This window comes from Atractosteus spatula, chromosome 15 (assembly GCF_055471065.1).
Source record: "Atractosteus spatula isolate fAtrSpa1 chromosome 15, fAtrSpa1.hap1, whole genome shotgun sequence".
In the NCBI taxonomy this organism is placed as follows: domain Eukaryota; kingdom Metazoa; phylum Chordata; class Actinopteri; order Semionotiformes; family Lepisosteidae; genus Atractosteus; species Atractosteus spatula.
Window position 1 is genome coordinate 23716410 of NC_142720.1, and position 14894 is coordinate 23731303.

At 37.6% G+C, this 14894-nt stretch overlaps 1 protein-coding gene across 1 annotated transcript in view; it reads left to right on the forward strand.

Moving 5' to 3' along the window:
* Nucleotides 1-6372: 6372 nt before the first annotated feature.
* Nucleotides 6373-14894, forward strand: part of LOC148820293 (isoaspartyl peptidase/L-asparaginase) — a 47687-nt gene continuing 39165 nt past the window's right edge. Inside the window, exons 1-2 of the mRNA XM_088934001.1 lie at nucleotides 6373-6509; nucleotides 12934-13153. Of these exons, the coding sequence (XP_088790127.1) occupies nucleotides 12967-13153 (187 nt within the window). The 5' untranslated portion in view covers nucleotides 6373-6509; nucleotides 12934-12966. The remainder of the gene's footprint in view (nucleotides 6510-12933; nucleotides 13154-14894) is intronic.

Genomic DNA, 14894 nt, shown 5'->3' on the forward strand with positions numbered 1-14894 from the left:
GACATACTCTTCAATTAGACAAGAAATTTATCTCTGTCCCCTACAAATAACGGCCTGTGTAAACTCAATAATAAGAGCCACCACAGAGCCTTAGAAATGCCTTTGGTAAAGAAAAATAACCAGAAATGTTAAGGCAATGCTCAACAAGAATTTTATGATTTTGAAATTTTATCAAGTACAGAAACACTGGAGTCATAAATTTCACTGGCTGAAAAATAGCTAAGTAAAAAAAGAAACTCTAACATGAACATTTGTACTTTTATTCTTACAGCTGGTTATAATGGTCGTAAACATCTATAATGCTACCTGGCAGAGCCTGACTTCGATTCAAATTGCTTACATGTACAGAGCAGGCTTTGAATGCTGTGGATTGCAAAACATGTGAAGAATCTCAGATAGAAACCAGGCTTCTATTCTTAGCTATAAAAGATGTAAGTTCAGAATTATCAGATAGTAGTAAGAGGAAAGTAGAGATGGAAGATTTCAGAAAAAATAACACGTTTTATGATTGCAGGTCAAGGAAATTAAAAATCAATTCATCTGTAGAAGTAAATTAAGTCATGCAGTCCTCAGGGAGGGAAATCTGAATGTAAAATGGCTTTTAAAATATGATTTGTGAAGCACTGACACATATAATAACCAATTTAATATGCTGCTGGTGAGGCTCTGAACAGAAAGAAAAGTATTTGGGGGCACTGGAGCTCTGGACATAAAGAGAGATAATGTGCATTGATCAGCTGAGAAATTGAAACACGGCTTTTAAGTTAATTTTGGTGCATGTAACCCACTGCAAAAAACACGGTGGTAAGATAGCTTGTGTGGATTTCACTGCAATGGTAAAAGGCAGTACCATTTATCTGCATGGATCATAAGAGCCATCAGTCATGAACAAGAATGCCTCCATCTGCCAACATCCTGTAGATGCTGAAGCTAAGGAGGGCTGCAAGATTTGGTCATGAGTTTAGCAAATTTGTTAAATGATAACTGAGCTCAGGAGATCATTTGTCAGTCTGGGACTTGTTGCTTTCCAAGCTGTTTTTCACAATTACGGCAGATATTTGTACTTACCTGAATCTCTGGTGACATATACACCAGGGTGTTACATTTAGGAAGAGTTGTGGCGGTTGTGGAGGTGGGAGGGGGGCTTAATGGCAACATGAAACGTAAGAAACAAAAAACTTAAATAAAACTAACACAGTCAATTAGAGTGACAGATAGTAAAGAGGTGAGTGCCGACAGAACAATCTCCTGCTTACTCATTTTTAAAATTTTAATATCTCCAGGTGACAGAAGGAGTTTCAGAACGATGATTCATTAGTGTGTTTTAGAGTTTGCCAGTCTTTGTGGTACAAGTGTACAGGGTCAATGTTTCAATCTGAGTTATGCATTAACTGCTAAATAATAATTATGAACTCACTCCTCATGTTTTATTCATGTCGAATGCTCAAGGTAAAAAAGAAAGATAAATTGCTGTAATCAATACCATTATAACATCAGCGAGCACCACGCGCTGTTGTAGTTCGCAGTTTTTCTTTTTCTAAAATTCAATATAATTAATTGCAGTGAGTTCTGAAAGAAACATATGAGATATTTCTTTGAGAATCTATTCGATTGATCCTGGGCACAAATTGTTCTGAAGTGCAAATGTTTGAAGGAACAAATGATGCATCACTTATATCTTCTAATGCATCACTTTCTGTTAAAAATCCAGACAGTGGACTGTGAAAAACCAACACTTGGTTTAAAATGAGAGGAAATGAGTGCACCGTCATTAGTGAGCAGAAAATGCCAGCTAGTGTTACAATCCTCATTAGCAAGAACCACATCTAAATAGGGAATCCATAGCTTAAGTGTTTGACCTCCCAGATGTCTTCTTAAATGCATAAGAGTTGTTTAGATCAATAAATAAGGCCTACCAGAAGAAATACGAAGCTTTAATTCATCATTATTCCTTTGAGATTCTGGTACTGTATGCCCCTAGTTGCAGCCTGGCTCTTTAAAATGCTTCCCCTGCAGTTTTCCATCCTTCCAATGACAGACTCAACTTCTAAACAAAGGAGTACACACAATTAGTGCAGCTTTAGAAGGAAAATCATCTTCATTTCCGTTTTCAGAGTTGAGATGCACATATAGTACCTGTTTACCCAGTAACCTGTGAGCTGCACATCTTCTTTATAGAGAAGAGATGTTGTAGCGTTTATCATCTACTGTGGCACTGAGACATCATTATTATCACCTACCATAAGAGTGGTTATCTGTACAATGCACAGAGAGGTAGTGGGGGGGTCGTTATGAGTCTCTGCCATGTGTGCACAGTTCTTATGTTAGACTGCCCATAAGTCAAGTAGCATTTGTTTGAAATAGATTCATATTAGCAATATCAGCTATTATTTCCTAGCTATTATGAAAAAAGTAATTTGTTATGGAAAGGGCCTACTAAGTGGCCTGCTCAGAGAACAGGTTTAGACCTATTATCCAGATAATTCTCATTAACTGACTGTGACAAGGATGCTTCAAACAGCAGCACACAAGTTACAGACTGACACTGGGATAAGGCAGACATTAGTTGGCTAGGGTCTTCAGCTTTTGGTGAAACACCGGCTGCAGTGTCTGGTGTCTACTGGTGTGGAGTGACATTACTCTCCTTAACTGGGAGACATACACTTCTCCAATCAGTATGTACTCTCCTGTAAGGTACTGTTGAGCTTGTTAAAAGATGAATTGCTCTAAAATGAGGATGTACTTGAAGAGCATGTCTGTAGATTTTTATTCTCTGTGTGTTAAAGTAGCTTACATTCCTATAACTACTTCCATTACTGCTGCTGCTATTTCTAATAATGCTATGGTTAAATAATAATAAAGACTCCACAGTCATTAATGTGTAGGACATATTAACTCATCCTCCTGGGCAGTATTTAGGACTGCAGGTTATATCATTATGAGTTTTGAGACAAAGGCACATTAAGTTTTTGAAGAACAGTTATGTGATAAACTGAATATTAATAAATTTATCTTAATTAAAATGGGAGAAAAGGTTGAAGTGGCAGCAGGCTATTCCATCCATTATGTTTGCTTGTTTAGTTTTGTAGCTAAGTAAATCTTCACCCAAGAACATGTTGAAGATTGTCCAGAGTCTAAGACTCACCCAATTGCTTGGGAAGTCTAATTCAGATAGCTTTGTTTAAAAAATAATTTCTTATGAAATTATCTCTGTTTGAAGGAAGACAACTGTTCAAGTGAAGATTTAAAGTCCAGGAAGCAGAGGTACAGCATTTACCATCAGGAGACAGAAGGCAGTTCCATCAGTTCCATGGGAGAAGGAACGAGAGAGAGAGGATCAAGGAATTAAGAGTTGGAATGTAATTGTTTTGGAGTAAAAGGTACAATGTTTCATGATCGGTGCTGGTAAACAGCTTAGCCGTGTCCTCTTATGTTGTGTCAAGAACTCAGGTGAAAAAAGGGAGCTCTGAGGAGAGTTGGGTTCTTATCTCCTGTGTATACCCTGCACTAGAGTTAAATGACTCCACCATGTTGGCACACTATGAATTGCAGAAGACAGAAGACAGCAAGACCAGCACCCCGAACTGTCGCAAACCCAGAACTCTGTCATGTAGGCAAAGCTGTCTGTTGCTCGGAATCCCCCACGTGGTTAGTATATGGCAAATTCCTACTTCTTGTCTAGGTCAAGGAAGCAATACTTTGTCTAAATCTGCAACTTTCCTGAATTTGTCACAGTTTTTGTATCCTTTGCAAATTTTACTATTTTTTTAACTCTACAAAAATCTCAAATGGTGATGTAGACCACTAAAAACAACAGACCTAAAAAGACTTCTCCGGTACACCCGTACGTATGTCCTACCCCTTAATGCTATGCCTCTTACCTTATAATTTCCTGTGGATTCCTCTATCCATGTGCTAACATTTCCCTGGACTCATCTAGCTTTTAGTTCAAAATGAAAACGTTCATGAGGGACCTTTTCAAATGCCTTCTTGAAATCGTACTATGAAATAGTGAATGAGGGTGTGAATAGCTGTATAAAAGGAGGCTAAAATATTTAAGAAATTCAGATCAAATCAGTATTAGGCCCTGACAGCAGTTTGCTATGCAAGCGAAAAACACTATTGAGAATATTAAGCATCTAATTTTTTTGTTTTGTTTTGTTTCTTGGGAACATCATGGTAAGGTAATAACAGGGAGAGTCTGCAAAAAAATTTTACAAGCTGAGGTTGCTACTGGAAGAGGTGTTATTAGAGCCAGCAGAGCACCCCCTACTGGCTCCAAAAACACCTCTTCCAGCAACAACCTTTGCTTTTCCAGGAGTCTCCCAACCAGGTACTGGCCAGGCCCACACCTGCTGAGCTTCAGTGGGGCTGCCAGCGGTGAGTTGCAGGGTGATATGGCTGCTGGTAAAACTCAGAAACCTAGTGTGCAGATACATAAAAATATAAATGTAACATTAATTATAGCTAAGTGATCTATAGTGGATTGGGTTCTCAAATCACTCAATATTAATAAATCCCCAGGGCCCAATGACATCTTACTAATTGTTCTCAAGGAGATGAGATGTTATTTAGATGTCATTGACATACTGTAGCTCTTCCAACAGTCACTAAAGTGCCCATGCAGTGCAAACTTGAATCAGGAAGTTCTGAATCGGGACATTTGTTTGACATGTATTACATGTAAGATTATGGAAATATTATTGGAATTTTTAGAACCTAATTAGACAAAGTGGATCTAGAAACAGTAGCTCTTGCCTAACAAACGTGGGAGGGTTCTTTGAACAAACAGCAGTAGTGTACCGTATACCCTGAAAGCATCTGATATGACATTTAGGTTTCCAGAAGGCTTTAAATAAGTTCCTCAGATCTTGGACTCAAAGTGCTCTAGCAAGTGCAGTTTAGATCCATAGTCTTTTTACATTTCTTCATCCAGAAAGCCATCATCCTCCTAAACTCCCTCTGTAATGGCCTTATATTGCTGTTAACCATTTATTAAACACACATTTTAACAAAGTCCACGTTTCCAAAAATGAGATGAGGTAATTGTTATCCAATTTTATATTAATGTTTGATGAAAAGAGCAGTTTGAAAACAGAGGAGAATGTATAATGTACAGGTAATGTACAGGTATCTCTGTGTCCTGTCTTCTTTTCCCTTTCTCTTTCTGTCTGTTAATGCCATGGTTTTCGTGTATTGAAGCATCTAATCATGAATTTAATTAACTAGAATAAACCAGAAAATGCCCTTTAATCATCTCTCAGCCCACCTACAGCTGTGTAAACTACTCAGAAGCAACCCATTGTTTTCAGACTCTCTTTAGACCTTGAGTTGTTCATTATGATGTGAAATGCTAACGATAGATTTTATTACCCATTCGGCCGTAACAATATCATTTAAAATACAATACATCAATTTAAAAAAAAGCAGTTGTGTAATGTTAATTACAGAAATAAAAAAATGTCAAATTGTATGTCCTGTTCTAAGACATTAATCACCAAAGTGGCTTGCCAAACCTTCTTGGTTTAAGAGTCTAACCTGCTCCCTGAATTCTATGTCTTTATAGCATGCTGGATTATTCTGTAATCTTTAGCAGAGAATACAAAAATAATTATTCTATAACTACTGGTATTACTCAAATATCTGAAAGAGCGATATAGTTTAATAAGTTTTCAGAATGCCTTAACAATATTATAACTATCATTTCTTATTACTTGATTTTTAACGTTTTTAGTATCCTTTCTATGTTTATTATTTATATACTGTGTTTCAGCTCTGAATGAAGACATTGATGACATGTACATTCAGCAATTTGACTTTAATAATCTTTTTCTGTATTTCCATGAAAATGAATTCTGACACTGTGTACCTCTTTATGTGATCAAGTTTTTTTCCTTCTTTTTATACCTCGAAAGCTCTGAGGAAGAGCATGTCTGTGCCTAAACAAAGTAAGTGGCACCACAGCCACAGTTATCGCTATCCTCTCCTACACTTTCAAAGTGTTTGATTTCAAGGATTTTAAGTTAGACTTCTGCTATTGTGTTTGACCTCATTGTAAGAAAAAACGAAACAGGGCAATTCTGCTTTAAAATGTAGTTTTAATCATTTAACAATATTCAGCTGGTGTCATATAATGTGAGATTATAAATGTTTCCCTTTTTCCCACCCAGGGGCCTGTATGGAGATCTGCCAAAGTAATCCTAGAAACATGTTATGGAATGAGATTTGAACTGAGCTGACATTTCAGCCAGCTGACGCTGGGGATTAGCCCTGTTAATAAAACAGCTCCCCAGACTTCTGTTTCTATAGCAATGGGTAAAGTGCACTGTGGCAGATGTGCCATTTCCTCCTTTGCCCTGGCCACGTGCTCTCAGAAGACAAACGCTGCACACAGGAGCTTGAGTGTCTGGAGTTCAGCGAGCACTGTGAGTTATTCTGTTTATGAAAGTTGCACAATATGGTGCTACTCTTGAGAGCACACTGACAGATTTCACGTATCGCATGAGAATGTAAGTACGAATTTGCTGTTATTGGATTTAATTTTTGTAGCGCATACTATATCTTTATTCAAGGTGACTAATAAAATCATCACAATTTCTAAAGTACTGTAGGTCCACTTTTGTCAAACAGACACTGGCTGCAGCTTTGGTGTTATATGTTGTAGAATCCTGTACCTGTAGATCACATTCTCAGGTGTGATTCTGCTCAATTGTACTAAAAGAAAGAAAAGAATGGGATAAATTTGTGCCATTACTATACTAATGCAATACTAATGTTAATGCATACATTTGTACTGTATGCATTAACACTATGCAGTAAAATTAATACATTTTTAAGTTTAATTTTGAATTGAGTATAATGTTTAGAAATATTGATCATCACTCACACGTGTACACATACAAGCTCACTCTCTCACACACATAAAATCTCTCTCATTCATTGCTAATTTTTCAAATTAAAAGTATTTCTCAAACAGAGTTAAATTACTTTAAGGTACTCAACTAAATACTCAGAAAATGTGAATGTATATCACAGAGTGAAAAAATGTCAAGTGCTGTGTTAATTTGAAATTGCATAAAAAGGCCAGCTTCTCAGTAAGGGTTGTGCATTTGTATTACCTTGTTCCGTAGCTTTCCATTGATCAAGGTCCTTGTAGAGACACTTGTTAATTAGCAGACAGGTTAGAGGTGACATGTGGGATTGGGGCTGGATACAGGAGAGGACTAGGACACCAGAGACTGAGAACAGAAGAAGAGGGATCATCTTCCTCCCTCTCTACTCAAAACCTAGACAAACAGAGTATGGGGGTGCTGGAGTTATGTGAATGTACTGGCATGAATTGACATTTAACTGCTTATGCTATAAGGAATAAATCAATAGAATAACAAGCCTGCACAAGGCTTCAAATACACCAAAAACATTTATTGGCACAAAACATAAAATGTGCACATACAGTAAAAGAATTAAAAGCAAATATATGAAAGTCATCCTGGATACAAAGATCAGAGGTTCAAGTGAGGGTTCTCAAGATAAAGCAGATAAGAAGATTAAGAAGACATATAAAAACAAGGATAATGCCTTTAGTATTTGTAATTTAGTATTCACGATTCATAATTCTCACACAAAAGGATAAGAAAACAGCTTACGGGGTCTGTCACAGCATTGCCCAATCCAAGCTTCCCTGACCCGATGTTCATCAGGTCCTGGTGCTGCTCGAGGTGTTAAGTGGAGAGAGTTCTCCTGTAGCCTCACACCGATAGGTCTCTTCAGTGGGTTGTGCTGAGCTAAACAAGGACAACGTCTGTGCACAAGGGCAACTGCAAGTCAGGGTCACAGAGGGGGAGAAATTTGGTTTGATCTGGGTGTGGCACCACTTCTGAATACTGAGATATTTGGGCAAGTCTCTGAAAGGCTAACCGCATTGCTCCCGTGATCATGTGGTCATGCACAGTGGTAGCTAGTTGTTCAGGACGTCTTGGCTGCAGGCTAGATGTTGGGCAGAATTCTGTCTTGCGTACAGCTACAATTTCTAACTGGGCTTTTCAGGCAAAAAGCTTAAGTCCCAGAACTTAGACAACAGTTGTGGCAGTGACGTGGTTGTTCTGTCAGCCAGCCATGTGGGTTTGGTGGAGATAAGTGAAGTGAGAAGAACGGGGTAGAAAGAGTATCAACACTCTGGAAGAACTTCCTGTCTCACCAATGTAAATAGGAGAAGGAGACTGGGAGACCATTTCAGGGAATGTGTCCATTTCACCTCTAACTCATACTGATCTCTTCTTCTGCATCCTCACAGAGGTGTTTCGGAACTCCTATTATAGAAAGAAGTCCAAAACCAAAGTTCTCCTGAAACTAGGATCACACTTTCCTCCTTCCCTCGGCTCCTTCTAATCCTCCACATTCATTCACAGGTTTTGACTTCACACCTCTCTTCCAGTTCTCTCAGAGTGTTGACATGTCATACTTAATACCCTCCAGGGAATATTAAAGTCCTCCCAGTCACAATATGGTCACAATAACCCCTATTTCCATTATTTTTTACAGGAAATACGTTCCTGCTTAACATTGTTTTGCTTAACATACTTATTTTACAGTCCCCATCAAGGAAATTAAACATGTTACGCAGCATCAACAGTTTTCTCAAAGCCTTCAACTGTTTACTACTATCATAACATCTTTGACAGTTATTATTGGCGCTTAGATTGGATAAAAAGAAGCCCTGCGAGGGCAGCATGAGCAGCCATTATGACGTGTTGTGGGAAATAATCTGTCACATTAATCAATCAAATCTGACAGAATCAGGGGCTCCTTTTCAATAACATAACTTGTTCCTCTCTACACATCTGTACAGCTAAAAGGCTACTTTTGTACTGCAAAATACAGATTTACCAGAATTATCTGTTATATTAAAGCAAAATGGATGAAATTTCAATAGAGGTTCTCCACAGAATTATGTTTTTGCATAAAGAAATAAAAAAAATCAAGTAAAAACAGTTTAATTGTTTCAATATATAAATACCGTACACTATAAGTACAGGGTGGAAAGATACACAGAGAAGGCGGCTTCAATACAAGTTATTACTCTTCTGTTGTTGTATGCTCTATAAACACATTTAATATACTTGTGCATAGAAACTTACATTAAATTACATTGTATTCCTTTTCATCTCCAAATGACTTTTTAATATATGATCTTGTTTCCGTAAAGGAATAATTTAGATTCATGTCACTGGAGAAAAACAATCTTTTCCTAATCCATAATTTTCAAATAAATCATTACCACAAGAAAAATGTTTAGTTTATTCATTGATCTGGGATTAGACTGACTTATATTAACATTTTTCTTCTAAGTACTGACACCAATATTATTCATCCTCTATCATCTGATTAGTATTCAACAGTGGTGTTTATTATGTTACATGCATTGTATCAGGCTGCTCATCTCTCCCTCAGACAAACACACTGGGTGTGTACCTGTGGTGGATACTGTGCTCATTCTAATCCCAGCTCATTTCAGGCCCTACAGCACCTGCCTCATATTGGTGGTTTCCAGGATTCTTATCATTTTCAGCAGGTTTCCAATTTGTGTCCAGAAAAAAATGCTTCAAATAAACATCTTGAGTTTCTCAGGTTTTCTCTATATTATACTATTTCACTTAGTAATTCAAGAAATGGTACTGTCCGTTAGAGGAATGTTATGGCACACCGCATATGACATGCTTTCAATTTTCTAATAATAAAGTTCATTTTACTCCATGAGAATTTCCAGTAAGGTTTTTGATATTTTTGAGAACGTTGACTTAAAAGGAGGGTTTGTAGATTTTTCCTCCTTGAGAAAATACTGTACTTTTCAAGGTTGTTGGACTTTTTTTTAGAAAGGCTTACTGTATAAATCCTAAATATAATGCTCTCAGAGGGTTTCTCCAATGTGTCCCGGAATCTTTAGGAATACAGTACAGGAATGTAAGAAAACTTTCCTTTGGTCTTCAGTAGCTAGCCTGTTTTGTTTTTTAGTAGCTCATACAGCTGTGTCTTGTAAGAATCGAATAATCTGCAGCATGGCCAGGGAACTTGTTCCAGACTCCCACACACCACTGTGTAAAGAACTGTCTCCTATTTATAGTTTTGTGCATTTCCCTCTTGTTTCAATTTGCCTTATCTGTTTATGTTTCACAAAATCACGCACAGCTGATTTTGAAGATGTACAGGGGTTTCAGTTTTTTCAATGCCTTTGAGTACTTTGAATACTTGAACTAGTTCCCTTCTGTTCCTTTCTGCTCAAGACATAAATGATTCAGCTCTTTTAGCCTGTCATGCAGGACATTTCCCCAAAGCCCAGTAAAAAGATCTGCATGAATATCAACATCTTTGTAGTTTTCATAGATAGTCTAAAAGCTCAATGTCTCCTAAATATAATTATAATTTATATTTGTGGTATCTGCACTCTTCTACATTAAATACCATCTGCCAGGTGCTTGCCCTATCTAAACCTTTGCAAATTTCCTTTTGCAACTTTTACAATGTTGGCTAATTCTCCTATTTTGGTAACATTTGCAAATTCCACCAGTTTACTAATTATATCAGAATCTAGGGCATTGGTATAAATTAGGAAGAGCAGAAGCTCTAACACATAGCCTTGTGATGCTCCACTAATGACATCATTCCAATTGGAACATTCACCCCTTACCTGTACCCTCTCTGTCCTGTCTATTAACCAATTGTCAGTCCAAACACAAGCATTACCTTGAATACCTAACATGCTTAAATGCTATTTAAGAATTAATCTTTTATGAGGAACTTTTTAAAAAGCTTTCTGAAAGTCATAAACTCTGATATCATATCATATATTATGTGTCTATTACTGAAGTTTCTTTTTCAAAGAACAATCTTATCAAGTTAAAAACTTGTCTTTGCCAGGTCCATTTTGACTCATAATAAACATTTTGTCTGCTTATATTATTGTGTAAAGAGTGATTTTTTGAAAAAAGTGTAGGAAGGGTAAACCTGTTCAAGCATAACAGAAAAACTCAGGTGAAGTGTTGGATTCTACAGATGGGCTTTCTTACGGATAGCTTCTCCATCATTTTTCCAGCTCATTAGTGGTACAGGGTGCTTATACAGTCCTGTTGTTTAACACTAATTTACCACAGTAAGAAATGTTTATGTGAAAGCATTAGATTGATAGGCTTTCAATATCCAGAAAGGATGGTCTTGTCAATGTTAAATGGGGCTTTTCTGCAAGAGGTATTAGTATGAAGTAAGACTAACAAGTCCTTGTTTATTAAAGGGTGTGGAAATACATCACATTCTCTCCATTTAGGCAGTGTACAACAAAAAAAAGAATTTTATTTTTTGCATATGATCATGTTGCTTAGGTTCTTATGATTTGTTGCAACTGACTACCAAGTAATCGAAGTACCATCTTCCTTTATGAGCAAATAAATCAGTGGGTCGTGTAAAAATGCAATAATATGAATAAATCATATTACACAAAGGGTGTTAAGTTATTTAAAAGTTTCTAGAAACCTTTTCAAAGTAAATACCACAAACTTATGGAGACTGATTGTATTTATTGTATTAGAATTGAAGTATTAATCATACACTTCAAAAGTATAATATAATAAGAAAGCTGATAAATGTTATTGCTAAGATTCACTGAGTGTAGACCATTTTAATTATTATGTTCCCACATTCAATAATTTTCATGCAACAGACTAGGTTTTCAATATATACTGTATTAATTCTGCTCAGCTAAGGTATTTTTTTTTACCCAAATAAATTAGTGAATTAATTATTCTTAAACATGAACTGTGTGTCCCTGTTTTTCAAAGACTCAGACTCTTGTTCTAAACCTAAGACCTAAATTTAACCAAACCAGAAATAACATTTTTAGTTTTCACCCCTAGATTTACACCTGACCCTAACTTTAAACCGAAGCAACATTAGCATCTCAGGAAGTCTCCTCAGGGCTGTGACCACTAGGCCCAAGCAGGAGCCTTATACTGTACCTTCATGCTGTGCTGACTTCACTGTGTGCTGAAGCTGCTCACTGTAAAACACAGCCTGGAACCGTGAATGGTTAAGATGGGTTAACTACAGCCCTGCCTCTCAAACTGTCTCTAATTCCAGTTTAACTATGTTGCTGTCCTTAAGCAAAACAATTCTGTAGTGCAGTCATCGCACATATTAATCAAATGAGGCAGGTTGTTAGGTATGCTACCATTTTTTTAATGTTACTCATTTATCCGAATCCTTTATTCAAGGCTCCAGCTAAATAGACAGTAATTGAACCTGAACTGTTTTTTTCTGCATGTTAATGTGCAAATGAGGTGAAGGATTAAAATACAATACACCCAAATAGCAAGTACACTATAATTAACACAATTATGAGTATAATTATATATTGACTGCAGTTAATTAAGATACACAAAGAACTGTGGCTGACCCCCGATATGTTTCATAACACACATTATGAAATCCTGTTCAGCCTACCTTTAACAGACGACTGTATACTGTATGTCAACTTGTCATCCCTGGACATGATACCAAGATACAATTTCAGCTCTCTTTCTTAATGTTAAATCTGAACAATATTTTTTCAGTTTTCTGTGCTCCTTTGCTTGATTCGGCTGTGATTTGCTACACCTTACTGATCTTTTACCACAGCCATTAATTCTATTTGGTTGTGAAGCTGCATTTACTGTGGTAGCTGAACGCAAATAAAATCTATGTTGAAATATACTCACAGCTGTAGTTTTGCATATATTTAGCCCTCAGATTTCAAAATAAAAGAGCAAAACAAATGCTTACTGCCAAAACACGAGAGTGCTGGAACACGTTCTTCGTTTCCTTCTTCCTCTGTTCTTTCTGGAAACATACTGTGTAGATTGGGGTGCTGCCTCTCTGGGGCTGATTGATCGCTTCGCTTGTTGACAGATCCTGTGGCACTGGGGGAGGCAGCAGTGGAAGATGAAGCCGGTTGTAGTCGTTCACGGCGGCGCCTGGGCCATTCCTGACGCAATGTCAGGAGCGAGCGTGAGAGGGGTGAAGGCCGCGGCCTGGGAGGGCTTCTCCGTCCTGAAGCAGGGGGGAAGCTGCCTGGATGCAGTGGAACAGGCTGTGAGAGTCATGGAAGATGATCCAGTCTTTGATGCAGGTGGGTTTTCATGGCTATGTCGCTAGATCCAGTCTTCTTACAAGGTGAGCAACACAATTGGAATTCGGTCTGTATGGGCCCATAGGCCAGAGGGAAGATAAGCAGGAAGATAAGGAAGTAACGAGTTGGGGTACTCAGCCACCCCATTTCACCTTGCTCAGGGGATAAATGCGAGGGTACAATTTCAATAACCCAGTAGGTCTCAGTCCTGGATCTGGTGTACCCACCTGTCTGCTGGGTTTTCTTCCAGCTGGGCCCTTAATCAATTTATTGGTGATAACTGGTGCCCGTAACTGAACTGCTTGCTCTTTAACACTTTTGTCATTCTTCATTATAAAAATAACCTAGTTAAAGAGCTTACAGTACACATGACATTATGCAGTCTCTCATCACCTTGCTATTTTAGAATTGACTCATTAAGAATAAACAGTTCTTAATACGTTTTGGGAGTGATACAGCATAAGACAACTTCTGCAATGAGTCAGTGTTTTTCCTCTTACTCTGCTTAAATCCAATTGATTACATTTCAGCTCCAGCTACCTCACCTGAATGAGGGGAGTCCTGAAACTCACTAAATAGCACAGGGTTCATACCTATTGCAAATCTCATTCGCATTTAAAAAGAGATTTTTTTAAATCTTGAAAATTTTAAAATGACTAAAATATACATTGAAATAAATGAGCTTGTTATTAAGGCCCCCCTTGGAGTAAAAGGTATTCCAGGACCAGGACTGAAAACCACTGTAATGGCCGATCAAAGCTATCCTACAGAGGAAGGAAACTGGCCAGAACCAGATAAGGCCAGGAAGAACATGCAAACACTGCACAGACTGGACCCTGCAGTTGTGTGGTAGCATTACTAACCACTGAACCACACTTCAGCCAACGAATGTACAGTATAGCACCATTCCATGAAATATTTTAACAGCAAATTAACAGAAACATACTCCGTTCTGAAAAGAAAATTATTATGAGAAATGTTAATTAAATTAGTCCCACATTAAAATAAGTGGAAAGGATTTTCAATAACACATACAAATCACTCACTGGCCACTTCAAGCCATTAGAAGTATCAGAAATCTGTTTACCTCTGGCGTTGGTCACAATACCCCAGAACCTGTACCAGAAGTGGGGTACAAGGTGGGACCAACTTCCTGGGTGGCATACCAGTAATCTAGAGAAACCAGTTAATCTAGCCAGCGTGTCTTTGGAATGCAGGAGGAAACTGAAATACGCAGATGAAACCCACATGAACAGAAGGAGAACACATGAACTCCACACAGAAGATGCTACAGACATACTGTGACCAGACATGAAGAGCTGTGAGGCAGCAATGCAGTCCTACTTAGCCCACCCCAACAGCAACTTGCAAATCAAACATCATGTGAAGACAGCTCTAGAGCTGAAATGTAGTGTTTCTATTTTTTTTATTTTTCAGCCTATATTTAACCTTTACTTTTTCTTTTACAAATTGTATGCACAGCTCCTCACTCTCATGTCTAACTTGAGTATTATTTTTTAATGACAAGCTTCCTCCTCAGAAATATCATTTGCTTAAATAAAAGGCCAGGAACGAGTGTGGAAATAACAGCACGACTTCTGAGACAAAGGTGTTGTCTGAACCCATGCGAGACTAAGCTTTATTTCACACTTCTCATGTGTTAGTTTAATGATTATTCTGAAAACGGTGAGACATTTCAGATAATGGTCAGATTACACCAGAAAACAACTCACTTCATTAA